We start from the raw sequence: 15,594 nt of genomic DNA, 5'->3' as shown, positions 1-15,594 counted from the left end.
TTCATCTGCTATTCCAGAAACCTAATTATTGCAAGTAAATTAAAAGGTGAATATATACCTGAGCAAAGCATTAACTAGCTATTGCAAGTATGGTATCACTAGTTTGCATAAAGTCAGATGAAGAGCTCATCTTCATGAAGGGGTCATAGTCCAGTTACCCCTATTTCTGCTTAGATTTTAAATTGCTGTAAATACATTCGTGGATCTGTCTTTTAATCACAGCTTGTTGGAAGCAATCTCAATTTACAAAGTGTCTTTCCATTTATTGTATCACTCAATAAGTAATAAGAACGGCAACAAGAGTATTAAAGACTTGTCATAAGACACTGGCATTTGCCTAAACCTTTTATAGAAAAAAAATAAACACAAAGAAAGCAGAGGCAGGCTGGGTCTGCAGGAAGGACTTTGGTATCATTAAAATGAAAAGTATTGCACCCAAATCTTCTGTTGTTAGAATCTGCAAAATCCAATGTAAATACCAGAGTTCTCTCTGCAATACCTTGGGGAATTTAGTTGAGAAAGATCCAAAAAAGGCATTATGCTGGCTGTGAGCAGAGTTGTTGGACAGCATTAAAAACCAAACATAAAGTCACAAGCTTTCTCTCTGAGAGATGCAGATACGCCTATCCAGTGTAATAAAGCATAGTAATATGAAGATTTTTGACGTATTCACCATGAAAATCACTCCAGTGGTGAAGAGACAGTAAATGACACTGGAGCTGTAGCACTGAGAAGCAAGGATGATTAATGTAGACATGGGGTTGCATTACTGGGATTTTGCTGCTTGCTAGATCTTGCCAATATCTGTGCCTGGTTGTGTGTATGCACTGGTTCAGACAGAACTACTTATTTCTGTATCTACTTAAACAAGTAAGTGCAGCCTAGTTGGAGCAAACCTAGAGTAAAAAAGAGTGTGAGATGGAGGCTGGTGTCCACACTTTATGTATTCCTGAAGCCCATTTCTGGATTAATTCCAGCCCAAAGGAACCCAGGCCATGCATTCTGAGTCCACGGTGTGAACTGAAGCATAATGAGGGAGATTAGCTCAAAAGTGTGCTCCTGATTTCCCTTGAAGTGCTGATGTAGGTGTTCATTCTGCTATTGCATGCTGTAGACAAGCTCTGTACATTTTTTTAAATTTATTTTTTTTATTTTCCTTTGGGAAAGAATATCCATTTGGGATTTACAGCCCTGTTTGGGGATAAGGAGGAGAGGAGAGGAGAGGAGAGGAGAGGAGAGGAGAGGAGAGGAGAGGAGAGGAGAGGAGAGGAGAGGAGAGGAGAGGAGAGGAGAGGAGAGGAGAGGAGAGGAGAGGAGAGGAGAGGAGAGGAGAGGAGAGGAGAGGAGAGGAGAGGAGAGGAGAGATACATTACATTTCATTGTGGTAATAATGCAATCTGTGTGGGATACAGTATTTGAGACTTCCAGACTTCTTAGAAATTCCAAACATTTTTCAAGTTGTTTCTTTCCTAGGTGACACTTAAAAGTTAATACACTTTTTAAAAAAGGATTTGAGGAGGATTTTTACAAGATGCTCAGGAAGTGTGGGAGTGCTGTGTGACGTGAAGAGAAGGGTGACATGCTGCTTAAAGAAGTTTTCAGTGAGACTGGTTCACACAGTGGACCTGTACTGGCTTTTACTCTGCTGTATGGCAGATGTCATCATGGGTGCATGCAGAGGTTAGAAAAATAGTGACATTTGCCAAACACAAAAGAATGATGCCTTTAGGAGGAGAAATATTCAATTTCCTTAGACATTTTCTCATGACCTCTGACAAAGACTGGGCCAAATTTGTTCCTTATTTAACTGCATTGTTCCTTTAATTGATTCAAACAGGGTTACAATCAAGAATCCATGTGGTGCCTCATAACTGGTTGTAATGAGGTACATTAGTAAATGTACCTCAGGGAATTAGGATCTTGTTATTCTGCTTGGCTGAAATAATGCTTTCAGTGTTACTAGGCTGGTAAATATTATCTTCAGTTAGTATCTAGTTCGGGGTGACAGAAAATGGTGAGTAATAAAGATAAACTTTGCTGGCTACAGTGCCAAACACTAGTTCAAAAGAACGCTTAAGAATGTGCTTAAATGCATTGCTGAATTAGGGTGTGTCTAATTATGTAATTAGAATTAGCACACTCTTTTGTGCTTTCCTGGAGCTGAGCCTTGCCCAGGAACATTTTGCTGAATCTAAAAAAAGTGAGTATCATTTGAAATCTTGTAATAATGCTGGTAAAACTAAGAGATGCCAGTAGATCCTGACATTAACCCTTAAAGCATGTGGTGATTTTAGAAGTCAAACAGTTGACCTAGAACATGCACATATTTTTAGAAACCCTTAAATATTTGAGCTGGAAAACACTGTGCCATAAAAGATGTAAAGAGGCAGAATTTCCAAATAAACAGAGTCTTTCTGTATTATCACTTCTACTTGGAATCTGTAATAAAATAAAAAAAAAAATTAAAATAATAAATAATAAATAAATAATAAAAATTCATGTGCACACCAAACGTGTGATATTCATCTCCTATTGCATAGGAGATGAAAAGGAGTACAGCTTCTGTTTGCATACAGGGTAGTGCTGCAGTAACAGCTACCCTGGAGTGAGCTGCAGCATGAACAGAGCAGAGGGCAGTGCAGGGCAGTCACCAGCTCCAGGGCTGCAGACAGCTCAGGCTCTACTCTGAGGCTGAGGTTTGGTACGTCTGATGAGCAGCTCTACTCAAACCACTGCTGCGCAGCTTCTCTTTCTAAATATAGCTGCTTTAAAGCCAAGCCAGGTACCTCTGCTGCCTCCTACCATAATCTGGCAGCTCCCTGAGTGCAGCTGAAATATGTTCCCTGAACAAGCTTTGAGGAAGGCCCTGAGATACTTATCTGACCTGTTGCATTGTTCTTACACACTAATGCTGCAAGCATTGCTGATAGGGTGTGATCTAGAGAGGAAAAATGAGCACCGTGCTAAGTTTGGGTTTGTTCTTTCCTCAGCTATCCGGTACGACGGAGTTAACGTGTTTGGCTACACAGTCTGGTCCCTCCTGGATGGCTTTGAGTGGCATAGAGGGTACAGCATTCGACGTGGACTGTTTTATGTTGATTTTCAAAGCCATGACAAGAAGTTGATGCCCAAATCTTCTGTCTTGTTCTATCAAAAGCTGATAGAAAAAAATGGCTTCCCACCTTTGCCTGAAAACCAGCCCATAGAAGGTATTTTTCCCTGTGGCTTTGCTTGGGGAATTGTTGACAACTACATTCAGGTGAGTCTGATAATAAAGCTGACAGGCTGTCCAGCCAGATCAGTGCACAAGTTCACAGTGACATATTTGCTGAATAGTGTCTTTGCCACAGTGCTGCAAGGAGATGGGTACAAGGCTTTTGTGCCAAACACTGTGTCTGTCATTCTTCACCAGACTTGCTGTGTGTGACCAAGGCAAACCAGCCAGATTGAGACACAATAAATAACATTTTAGAAAAATATATGGAAATGGGAAGGAGTCTGATGCTTGTCTTCCCTGAACATATGTGATCAGTTATGGGAAGTCAGCTCTTTTCAAAGGGAAGTCAATTAAATCTGCTAAACTGTAAAATACATGTTTTAGAAAACTTCCTGACATGCCACTTCCAGTGGCATGTTTCTTTATCTTATGCAAATACATCCTCGTGCTGTTCTTAGAGAGATTTTATATAAAATGAAGTAAACAGTATTAATTTAAATGAAATTTCTGTATTCCTTCTATTTCATTTTATGTCATCATAGAACCTAGCTAGTTCACGGTCCTCAGTCTTTATTTCAACTGATTTGATACTTTGGGAGAATTTTTCAAATTATAATACTTCATAACATGAATAAAAATTGTACCTTAGTTATGATCTCTTTAACTCTTGGGCTTTGTAATTCTTGAATGCTATTTTGGGTTGCAGAGCTTCTCTAACCACAGTAAAGAGGTGTAAATACAAAGCCAAGACTTAATCCAAAACAGAAATTTTAATTTATATTTTACACAAAGGCACAAGCTTTCTTAAGGCTTGAATGTGAGGAGCTTGTTTGTTTCTTCTCACTCCAAAATTATGATTTGACTTCGTTCTTTTGAGAAATACTGCAGCCTTCCTACCTTGTGCACTGATTTCCACGAAAATTCAAGTCATCCTTCTAGCTCTCAGATAGATTAAGAATTGGAAATGGAATTGCTGCTTTTGGAGTCAGTAACAACTATAAAGTTGCGGAGACAGTCAGCCTACAACAACTAAAAAAATCCCTCCCATCTCCAAAACCTTCAAAGCCAAATATTTTAGTTTCAAAAGGCCATTCAAACATTTTGTGCTGTAAGGCTTAGGTTGTTTGATTTGTAGATGCATCACAGTGGAAAAACTGTTTTGACAGCATTCCCACAGTATTAGTGGCAATGCATGCTTTAGTAATCTACAAGGGACAATTCTCCAGAAAAGCAATTTCCCTCAGACATGCTGTTCTTTATTACTTTCTTCTACAAGCACAGTACTGACCTCTCCGGAGAAAATAGCAACTGATTTTTAGCAGCTTCTGTTATACAGTCTGCAGAGCCTCAGCTACAAGTTGAACACTGGTTGTAGGCTGACACCTGCTTTTCAAACAGAGGGCAGGACAAGGAATCCGAACTCAGGGGGAAGCCACACACCAAAGATTAAAAAGAAAGAGAAAAGGACAAATAAAGACCATGGTACCACTATCCTGTGGTTTGGATCTAGAAAGAATTACAAAGAGTATGAATGAGGAAATTTTACACTGTGCATTATTATAAATAGTTCAGTTTTTTATTTTCTGGTTCTTACTGTGCTTGTGATTTTCATTAAAAAGTGAAAGTATAATTCTGAGCGACCCTGAGCTCATCTTGTACTGTGTTAGTGTGCCATACAGGCAGTTCTGACATCTGAAACCCTAAAGCCTTCTGGGGAATGCATTTTCTGTTGGAGTAACATACAGTGGGTTTACTCAGAGGCCCAAAAAATTTATTCAGACATCAACAGCCTGCTGAAATAGCTTGGAAATTACTTCAGTATGAATTAAATAAAAAAGGATGTCTTCAGCAAGAAGGAAAAAATTTGCTTGTCCACTGAATTTTTGCTAAAAATCAAGTGCAGAGCATTACTCATCTTTCATCATAGTCAGGAAAAGAAAAGAACACAGAAATTATGTTGTATTCATTATTTCTTCTCATGCATTCAGGAGTGGTCTTGAATCTGACTGTACTGGGTAATTCACAGAAGACAGTCTCTCTGTAGACCTTCCTTAATCTTGAAAGAAAAACATTTTAAAAATTACTGTACTCTTCACTGAACATCTTCTCTGGATATCTGTTGCAGAATTAGTGCCTTATCACTGAGCAATCCCTTATTTCTTTTGGAAACTGGAACAGCTTAGAGAAGACATAAACATGATGACCATTAGCATAAGTTTGTTTGGAAAGTAGGGTGAAAATAATATATAGATTTGGTATTTTTCTGACATCACTTGTTAACAGAAAAGTCATTCATACATACGAGCCCAAGATGCCAGTGTCAGAGATGCCGAATGCAGTGTTTTGACTCAGGATATTCTTTCACTAGAATGTGCCTGATGGTGATGATGTTCCTGCCTACCTGGAACAAACAGCTTGAATCTGGTGTGTTTCCTGTTCCTCCTAGGTAGACACGACACCCGCCCAGTTCCTTGATTCCAGTGTTTATTTGTGGGATGTTCACCAGTCAAAGAAGCTCATTAAAGTGGATGGAGTTTACGCCTCGAAGCGCAAGCGTCACTGTGTTGACTTTGCTGCTATCAGGCTCCAGATCTCTCTTCTGCAAGAAATGCATGTCACACACTTCCATTTTTCACTGAAATGGTCTTTAATCCTTCCTTTAGGTAACCTTTCTCTAATCAACCACACACTTGTACATTACTATCAGTGTTTTGCTAGTGAACTTCTCAGGGTTAACATAACTCCTGTTGTTGCTTTATGGCAACCTATGATTGAGAATCAAGAGCTTCCAGTTTCTCTTGCCAAATATGGAGCTTGGGAAAACACAGAAATTGTTCAAGCTTTTGTTGAGTATGCCAGATTCTGCTTTACAAGTCTTGGGGACCATGTCAAATTTTGGATCACCATGAATGAACCGTCTGTGAAAAACCTGACATACACAGCAGGGCACAACCTGTTGAAAGCCCATGCAAAAGTCTGGCATCTTTATGACAAAGAATTCAGGAGATCTCAGAAGGGCAAAATATCTATAGCTTTGCAAGCTGACTGGGTAGAACCAGCTTGTCCCTTTTCCAGGAATGACCAAGAAGTTGCTGACAGAATTTTAGAGTTTGACATTGGCTGGCTTGCAGAGCCCATCTTTGGGAATGGAGACTACCCAGAGGTGATGAGAGCATGGCTTCACCGAATAAACAGTGTTGACCTGTATAATTTCCACTTGCCTTACTTCTCAGAAGATGAGAAAAAGTTAATACAGGGCTCATTTGATTTTTTTGCCTTGAGTCACTACACTACTACCCTTGTGGGTTCGGAGAAAGAAGATGCAGTAAAATATGACCACTACCTTGAAGTTCAAATGATCAATGACATCACATGGCTTCACTCTCCCAGCAGAGCTGCAGTAGTGCCCTGGGGACTGCGTAAATTACTCAAGTGGGTGAAATCAAAGTATGGCGATGTCCCAATTTATGTTATGGCTAATGGAATTGACGATGACCAGAATATGGTGCATGATAAGCTCAGAGTGTATTACATAAAGAATTACATCAATGAGGCTTTAAAAGGTAAGGAATCACAGATGCTTTATATGTCACAAATGCCAGTATCAGTATACACTGTGTGATAAAGTATGCTTAGCTTTAAAATACATGTCCTCTGTAGAATACTCCATAAATGGAGTATTATGCATAAGTATACCTCTTACACTTACTACAGTGTAAGAGGTAATTTTTCCCTTGATTTATGATTGATTGGTATTACTAAACCTAAGATCTTGCTTATATTCTGCATAAGACAGCAGAAGATGATTTTTATGGATTCAACAAATTTAAATAGAAGCTGTGTGAGTAGCTCCATATGCATTTAGTCAGATTTTTTGTCTTATTGCACTTCTACTGTTGTTTTCCTTTGTTGCTTTACTCCACTGATGTGCCTTGGGGCTGGGTATGAGTTCTGTTCCTCAGTTGTCTCTGTATCTTATCCAACAGTGATCTTATCCAACAGTGATCTTCATAATAATTCAGCTGTCTACCTCATTATGCCATTTCCTGGACTGTTTCCTGCTATTCAGAACACATACCAGTCCTTTTCTCTGTCTCAAAGATTCATAAATTATAAGGCAAAAAGAATTTTGAGTCATCCTGTCATACAGCGCATGCTGTTTTTTCAGAAAAGCACAAGACCCAAATGAGATAATTTTTACTGATGAAGAATCTTTGGCACCTCACAGTGTGTGTATATATATATATATATATATATATATATAAATCTCATTTCTACTATTAGTTGCTTTAGCTTCAGCTTTATGCAAATTTGTTGTGCATTTCCACATGTATTTTACCTATGTAGGAATTTGCAGACACAAGACAAGCTATCTCTCATTTATCTCTGATAGATAATACAGACAAAGCTCTTTGTGTCCCTTGCTATAAAGCATCATTTCAAAGCTCTGAGTTATTAGGTTTTCCCTGTATACTGATACTCCTCATGAGAGGGGTAAACCCACACCTGGACACATTGTTCCTGTCACAGCCACATTTAGGCAGGTATAACATAACCTCTTACCCTCCTCATTGCTTCATTCAAGCACGTTGTTGGCCTTCTTGGCCATGGCAGCAAGTTGGTTACACAGATTCTGTGGTGATTTACTGATATTTTAAGCTCAGTTACAGATTCCTTTCCCCCATTCCAAGCAGGACTGTCTCTTCAAAAGTAGGTCTGCTTGTTCTTTGACATCTTCACATTTGGTCATGTGTAAATGCCTACTGCTTGTTTGTGCAAACCTTGCTACACTAGCTAAGTTATATCTCTAATCTTTGTGACTTGTAGACTGTGAGAGAAAGTTTTAACTTTATTTCAGGTTGCTGATATATTTAAGATCATTAAATAACTTAGTGCTAAAAGCGAACCTCCATGATCATGGTAGAAATATGCACACTATGACACCTTCAATTAGATTTACTTTCAATTACATTACAGACTTACTTCTAGTTCTATTACTTCTTAATTCTACTTGAGACTAGTTGAAATCTGTTTATTATGGGCTTCCCTTGACCTCATAACATTTTATTTTATTGTTCCAAATGCCATATAATATTAAGTCATTTGCCTTTGAAGCTCTAACTATTTAACATCAAACATCATTACTTTTATTGATCTTCTGGTCTCAGAAAAAAAGATGTCCAAGTTATCTGAAAAACTTATTTTTCATAAAGCCAAGATGATTGGCATTAATTGTGTATTATCTCCTACATTTTATATTTATCAAGCTTTATATAATCTGTTCCACTTTTTTGATAGGTAGTGAAGAATGGCTGGAAATTCCTGTCCACTTTATTAACGATTGGCTTTAATTTCCTCTTCTGTAATTTCCACGTCTTTTGCAGATTACAGAACATCAATATAAAGTGCCCAAGAGTTCATTCTCCAGCATTTTGTAGCACTGGATGCATGCTTTATAAATCTATAGTTTAAAAAATAATTTGGCTATATTTGGGCTTGTGGTTTCAAGCTGCTTTTTTTCTGTATTGCTTGTCTCCTTGGCACTTCTGTTTTCAAAGTGTTTGTGGATATAGACTTTTCTCCCAGTTCCTGTTAGCAAGAACACCTACATGCCTCTGTTTTTTACAGAACTTTGCCCTTTGTATTGTTCTGGTACTACCCAGTCACTTCTTTCGTCTTCTTCTGGCCAGCCTGTAAATAGCTCCTGTGTTTTCCAGCTTAACCTATTTTCTTATCTTTTCACCTTTTTTGTGATGGATAAATATGTTTCTGCTAACTAGCAGTAATACTTTTCCTAAAGCTTTATCTCCCACTTTAGACACCATACGCTCCTCCATAGTGTTTGGTCCATCAGCTTTCCATTTTTTATTTCTCCCTCTCTGATATTGCATTTTTGTGCATTTTTTTACATGACCTTGGCATCATGACTAATTCAGGTTTCTCCAAAACATGCATTTCTTTTTTGCATGACCTTGTGCAGTAACTAAGATGAATTAGAAATCTTGTGTCCTTACCTCAGTGTCACAGTGTAGAGGGGTATTGGTATGTGTATGCCCTGGCCTTAAAGTCCCTATTCTGCCTTCTTCCTCCAGCTGATTTCAGGCACTACATGTGGGAGTTTTTGTGCATGTAATATTGCTCACCTGCATTGTTCCAGGGGAGCCAGCAGGTTTGTGCAGATAGATGATTCCAGGATACAGTACAGGACCCTTTGGACTGAGGCTATATTTTGAAGTCCTTTGTACTCTTTTTAAGAGTACATCTTTGCCAATTGGAAACAAAGAATAGGAGTAACCATTTATGTAACACCATTAAATCCACCTGCAGTTCTGCAAACACAACTAATTATTCTGAGCAACAGCTCTGTAAAAGGCCAGGTAAATATTATTTCATTTTGCATGTGAAAAGTGGGTTAGAAGTGCTGAAGTCTTGCATGTGGCTTGAGAAAGAATTGTTTCCAGAAGCATATGAAAATTCCCTTCTGTGTTCACCTGCTTTAATTTGTTAAAACAGTGATTTTGAGAGATTAACTATTAGAGTTTGTGTTTACTACTTTGGATTGATTTTTTTTTTTTTTTGTCAAGTAGGATGGATGGCTCAAGGTTAACACTGCAGCTGCTGGGCCTCTTCCAGTAGCTGAGTTAGCAGTATGGACTGTGGACATGTTCTCAATAAAGGCTAACACAGGTCATCCTGGATCAGAAACCTGGGTTAATAACAGGAGAGGGCATAAACTTTTGCATAAACTTTCCCCTTGCACCACTGATATCCCAGTACACAACCTCAGCATGGCTGTGTGATTTTTCTGGTGTCACTGTGCCTTTGCTAGTGAGAAGTGCAGCCCGACATCCTCTGTTTCTTGACTGTCCCCATCATGATGTGCCCCGCAAGGGAGAAGGAGCAATCAGAGGAACAGGCTGCAGAAAAACAGGGGCAGGAAACCTAAAACCTGTATTCTTTCACACATAATGAAGAGAGCCATCTTTTCATGATAGGTTCCATGCTGATCATTAAACACAGTCAGGCACTCCAGCTGTGTTTACCAAGCACAAGGAAATAAATTGCAGGATACTCACAGATCACACTATCTGGCAGCGGCTGACAGATTTGTACTTTTTATGAGAAACACTTCACAGATGGACGTGTAGCTTACCTAATAATGGAGAGAAGTGCAGATGTAGGTTTAACATTCCCCTGCCACTCCTTTACATATGGACATATGGTACTGCTCTTGAATGCAAAGTGACATTGATTTGTTTCTTCAACCCTTTGTTTTCTTTTGCAGCTTACACCTTGGATGACATTAACCTTCAAGGATATTTTGTCTATTCTTTTAATGACAAGACTGCTCCTAAGTATGGTCTCTACAGCTACATTGCAAATCAGTATGAACCAAAGCCTTCTCTGAAGCAGTACAGAGAAATAATTGGCAATAATGGTTTTCCTGGTCCAGAAACTCCTGAGTTGCTGTGTCCGGAAGAGGTTGCCTCTTGTCCCGAATGCCACTTCTTCCGAACGAGAAAATCGTTATTAGCCTTTATCTCTTTTGTATTTGTTGCTTTTATTGTTACTATATTCTTCATTACTTACTACTCCAAGAGGGTAGAAAGAAGGTATAAATAGAGCTTCTCCTTTGAATACATCACTTGCTGTCCTTTTTCTTGCATCCCCTTGGGAAATCTGAAATAAAAATGCACAATGCTGTGATTGTTTCAGCATTAGGAAGGCATTTACATTGCTTGATACTGCAGGATGTTGACACCGAGAAGCTATTGCTTGCATAGGGCTTCCAGAAATAATTTTCCCTGTTACAGTACCTTTGGTTTATAACCAGTCCTTGATTCCTGTGGTTGGAGTTGTCTCACAAGTTTCCATGGAACCTTTTGTTAAGCAGATGCTTTCCCCTTCTTGGATTTCCCTTGCTGAGCTATACAGGTGAAAGTAGGTTTTGAAAACATGGTGTGATGCAAGAGCCTAAATGTCAGCTTCTCCAACTGAGGTGAAACAAGAATTTACTTTTCCAAATTAGGGTTTAACACTGGTGTTTCTTAACCAGAGCTAGAACCTAACTGGAGCAGGGATCATGACTGAGAAGAAAGATGGAGGACAACCACAAAAAGCAGTGCCAGGGGAAAGAATAATCCCCTTCCTAAAGCAGATGCTGGAGGAAGAACAGGGGGAAATGAGTCTGTACTGCTGTGAGCTCTTGGTAAATCAGTAACTGGTATTGTGGCTACATCTGAGTTCAGGATGCCATTGGGGAACTTCAGTTAAAGGAACTGTGTCTTTCTTAGCAGGTAAGAAGCAGGAATATATCCAGGGATTGCAGGGGTCATAATGGGTCATCTACTGGGAAGAGATGGGAAGGGTGAAAGGGCTTCTCTTTATTGCACTCAGAAAAAAAAGGCAAAGAACAGGAACTGGGATGTCTTCACTGTTGGCAGAAAGCTGTGTGCCTGACCTCATGCCTCTTTCCCTGTACCCAGGGACATGGCACAGCTGGGACACCCCATTTCTGCACTTCTCACAGCCAGTTGAATTCAGATGCCACTGCTGCTGCCCGGCCACTTATCTGCTGAAAACTTGTGGTAACTTAGCAGGGATGGTCTCTGCATGCTATTTATGTTGAGTGCAGAGACTTCAAAAGCCAGCATTTTGGTGTAATAGTGCAGCACTTTATTGCTGCCAGGGTCTGAGACTGTGGAACTGTTGGGCCAAACTTCTCACAGGTTGCCTGGAGATTCTCCTTTGAGTAAGTGGACCTGGCAGCATTTCATCCCAAAGTATTACTGCATGTCTGAGGGCCTCCTGTTTTTCTCTCAACAAGATAAAATAGCAGAATGTTAGCACTGTTGTTTATAAGTAGAAATAGAGAGAGAATGGGGAAAAAAAAACCTATGTAATTTTGCCTGCCTTGTGAATTGCTGCATTCAGAGGGTCCTCATTGTAAAGCAGTATGGTCATTTTTCTCTGCTTGCTAACTCAGACTGCATTGCCTTCAGCTGTAATTGTATTTTTATTGTTATGTGAACAATGTCACTTGCTGGAAAGAACATTTTAAAAGAAATATGCTCTGTGTTAATCAAGAATTATTTATCTACTAAAGTTGATTATGCTGTATAAAATGTAATGTTTATCTACTATATTACTAGAAGATGACTAAATAACCTCCCAGGGTTCTTTTCAACCTGAATACTCTGATTCTATACTGTATATTAAAACTTATATATGAAATATTATTTTAATTTGTAATTTCAGATTATATTTTTCCTTAAATAATATATAGAAAAAAATTAGTGTCTTCTCATAGTGATTGATACATTTTTCCTCTGGTTACTATCTTTAAGTGGTTTCTCTTTGCAGTTATGTATATTTTGGTATTGAGATTAAGATGCACGTTTCAGGGTAAGTGATGAAGTATTAAAAATATGTGTAAAAATTATTTATAGACTGATAGGACTTGCTGTAGAAGAGAACATTTCAAACTGCTGTATATTATGCCTTGGTGCCTGGTGCACTGAGGATTATGAAGAAATAGCTCTCCCTGAGTGTATGAAATGTGGAATGTCTTTTCCCTGGCACAGCAGTGAATCACCATGCAGTACGCTATGCCAGCTGCCAGATGCCTTTGCAGCACGTAACAAAAAGTGACGTTCATTTAGCACAAGCTGCACCCAGGTCATGCCCAGCTTGTGTGTTTTGTATGCGTTGTGTGCGTGGTGTGTATTTTGCTGTTGGTCAAACATCGGGCCTGATGTTTCTGAGAGCCAGGTGTACCTGGTTTGTACCTGCCCCCCTGGGTTTGAGGGGGGCTCAGGGGGAAATCCGGTAGAGCACAGGTGGCTTGGGCACAGTGCTGATGGACGCTGGCCTGACCTGGTGCTTCGCGAGCAGTTCCCATCCATCCAGCTGCTGCTGGGAGCTGTGGAATGGCCCAGGCACAGCACAGTGTGTGAAACAGCAGTCCCAGCACGGAGGAGGCGTGGCAGGCTCTTCCTATAGAGGCTGGGTGATATGTAACCACTGACAGGCAGATGGCACCAGCTGGATAGCTAATTTGTAGGTAAACTGGGATTTGTTGCTGTGTGATCATATCCACTCATGGAGCCATGATCCATGGAGCTAACACAGCCTTTGGCATAGTTGCCTTCAGAAGAGGTTTTAAATATCACTGCAGAGCAACAGCTGGCTTGGTTGCCAAATCCTTCTCCCAAGCATCCTGGCTGTGGTACTGCCTGGGCCTGTGAATTGCACAGTGATGGGCTGTTCTGATGGAGATAATGGTATGGTTTTGCCTCTGAAATCTGCTTTATTTTATTTAATCAGGGACAGTGCAAGATTCCTGTCAATTGTTTTGAAAAAAATCACTCTTCAGTAACAACAAAGAAACCCTTAAACAGGCAAAGATTGGGTACCTGTCCAAGGTATGCTTATGCAAACTGATGTGGCAATCATCTCCTTTGATCCTGCTGTGGGGCACTTGCTGCCTTCGATGCCCACATGAGAGCTGAGAGCAGTGATCTGATGCTCCCAACCCCATCTGTGCATCCTGAGCAGAAATGCAGGCAGCAGCAACAAGGACTTGGAGCAGTGGGGGCTCCCTGCTCAGGCTGCAAAGACAGCTTGGTGGTGGCTGGTGGTTTGTTTTCTGAAGAGCAGCAAGGCTCGGCATGTTCAACTTGCAGTTTTTTAAGTAGACTGCTTTCTTGATTTTTAGCTGTGTTTATAGAATGAAATGTTGTTGCCAGTTTACTCAATGTTCCAGAATAAACATTATATCTGTTCAAAATATTTTTATGACATGTGTGCAAAGCTTCTGGTTTATTTCTTGAAAAGATTGTGCAGAGTGACTGCGGGAGAGATGTCTTTGCTAAATGACAGGATTAATGTTATATTGTTTTTATAACAATCGCAGAAGTGAAATAAAGATACTGAATGTAACAAATTGTAACATGATCTTACTGTTTAATCTGTCCAGTTTATTCGCCTGCAGCATGAAGTACAGAGCATCTCAGGAGAGGCTATTGTGATAACTCTGCAAGGAGTTTGTGTTGTTTGTTTTTCCAATGACATAGAAGTAACTCTAACTTTCATTGGAGATTTCTAGGGCCTGTGGCTAAACAGATGTTTTTCCAACAGACCTAGGAGTTTGGAGGGTTTTTGTTATTTGAAGTGTTTTATTATTTTTTTAAGTGATTGTTGCTATTTAGAATATCTGTGGAAGTAACTATACCAGTTTAAGAGTGCTTTGGTGCAATAGCTTATTGCATTGTAACACTGCAGTAAATCGGAAAACTCTTCTATTCCAGTAAAGTTACTCTCAGGTTCAGGGATTCTGTCAGCATAGCTCAGCACTAAGCAGTCTGTTTGTGGCATCGTTGTTAAACATCCTAAGGAAAGAAAATGTCACGATTAAGGTTAGTGGGAGCAGAATGGGACAAACCCAATGAACAGAAGAGGGACCATACAAGCCTCAGCATGTCTAAACACACAGCTTGTCCTTTCCTCCTGCCATTGTATGTGTTGCTTTCAAGTCACTTAGAAAACTCGATCTGTTCATTCTGCTTCCAGAGATCGCTGAGGTGAAAATTCCCTTATTCAGGGTGAAGACGCCAATTCTAGGTGCTAGACTTTAGCTTTGGCAATGAAAGTTCAATCCTATTCCTTTTTCTATCAATCAAAGCCAAGAAAAAGAGGCATGGAAAAGAAAAGGAAAAGCTCTTCCTGTCTTTGATGTGCCACTCATGCATTGCCAAACCACCCTTCCTCAGCCCTCTCAAGGCTATGGCTGGTGCAAGCTTGTTAAGCCCACCCTTCTTGTTAAGCCTACCCTTTATAAGAGATTGGAAAAAAGGAATAATGAGGTGAGAAGAAAGTGTCAGGGCCCAATGTATCAGAGCCTTTTACTTTGCTTCATGAGTTCAACAGAAACATCACTGTCAAGCAGTTCTGAGAAAAATTAAAATTTTCAAGAAATCAGAAAGTTGAAATAACAGCCTGCAGCCAGGATGCTTCTGGGTGCTGACATTTCTCTGGCTATTATTTTGTGATGCTTTCTGTGTTTCTGAAGGAGTAGCAAAAGCACCAGTGAGGCAGAGAGAAGCCAGGGAAAATACTAATGAAGCAGGGCAGAAAAGCCACAGGCACAAGCAGATGTGCAAGTTCCTCATCCTGGGAGCTAAATGAGCAGTCCTCTGCTGTGGGCATGGGCCATAGGACTCGGAATATTCTTTGTTAAAAAATGGGTTTTTTTCCATATTTCTCATATTTCTCCCTCAGTGATATACCTCCTTCAATGATACACCTCCTCCATGAGGAATTTAACTGTCAAAAGCCTTTTTTTGTCACAAGAATTACTCACAACATGGTGCAGCCTC

At 39.8% G+C, this 15,594-nt stretch overlaps 1 protein-coding gene across 1 annotated transcript in view; it reads left to right on the top strand.

Moving 5' to 3' along the window:
- Nucleotides 1-14,173, top strand: part of KL (klotho) — a 47,035-nt gene extending 32,862 nt beyond the window's left edge. The window contains exons 3-5 of the mRNA XM_021541866.4: nucleotides 2,991-3,259; nucleotides 5,664-6,780; nucleotides 10,503-14,173. Of these exons, the coding sequence (XP_021397541.3) occupies nucleotides 2,991-3,259; nucleotides 5,664-6,780; nucleotides 10,503-10,840 (1,724 nt within the window). The 3' untranslated portion in view covers nucleotides 10,841-14,173. The remainder of the gene's footprint in view (nucleotides 1-2,990; nucleotides 3,260-5,663; nucleotides 6,781-10,502) is intronic.
- Nucleotides 14,174-15,594: the final 1,421 nt, after the last annotated feature.

Source organism: Lonchura striata, chromosome 1 (genome assembly GCF_050655825.1).
Source record: "Lonchura striata isolate lonStrDom1 chromosome 1, ASM5065582v1, whole genome shotgun sequence".
Lineage (NCBI taxonomy): Eukaryota > Metazoa > Chordata > Aves > Passeriformes > Estrildidae > Lonchura > Lonchura striata.
Note: the sequence above shows the minus strand (reverse complement) of the source record. Positions and strands in the feature narration are given on the sequence as shown.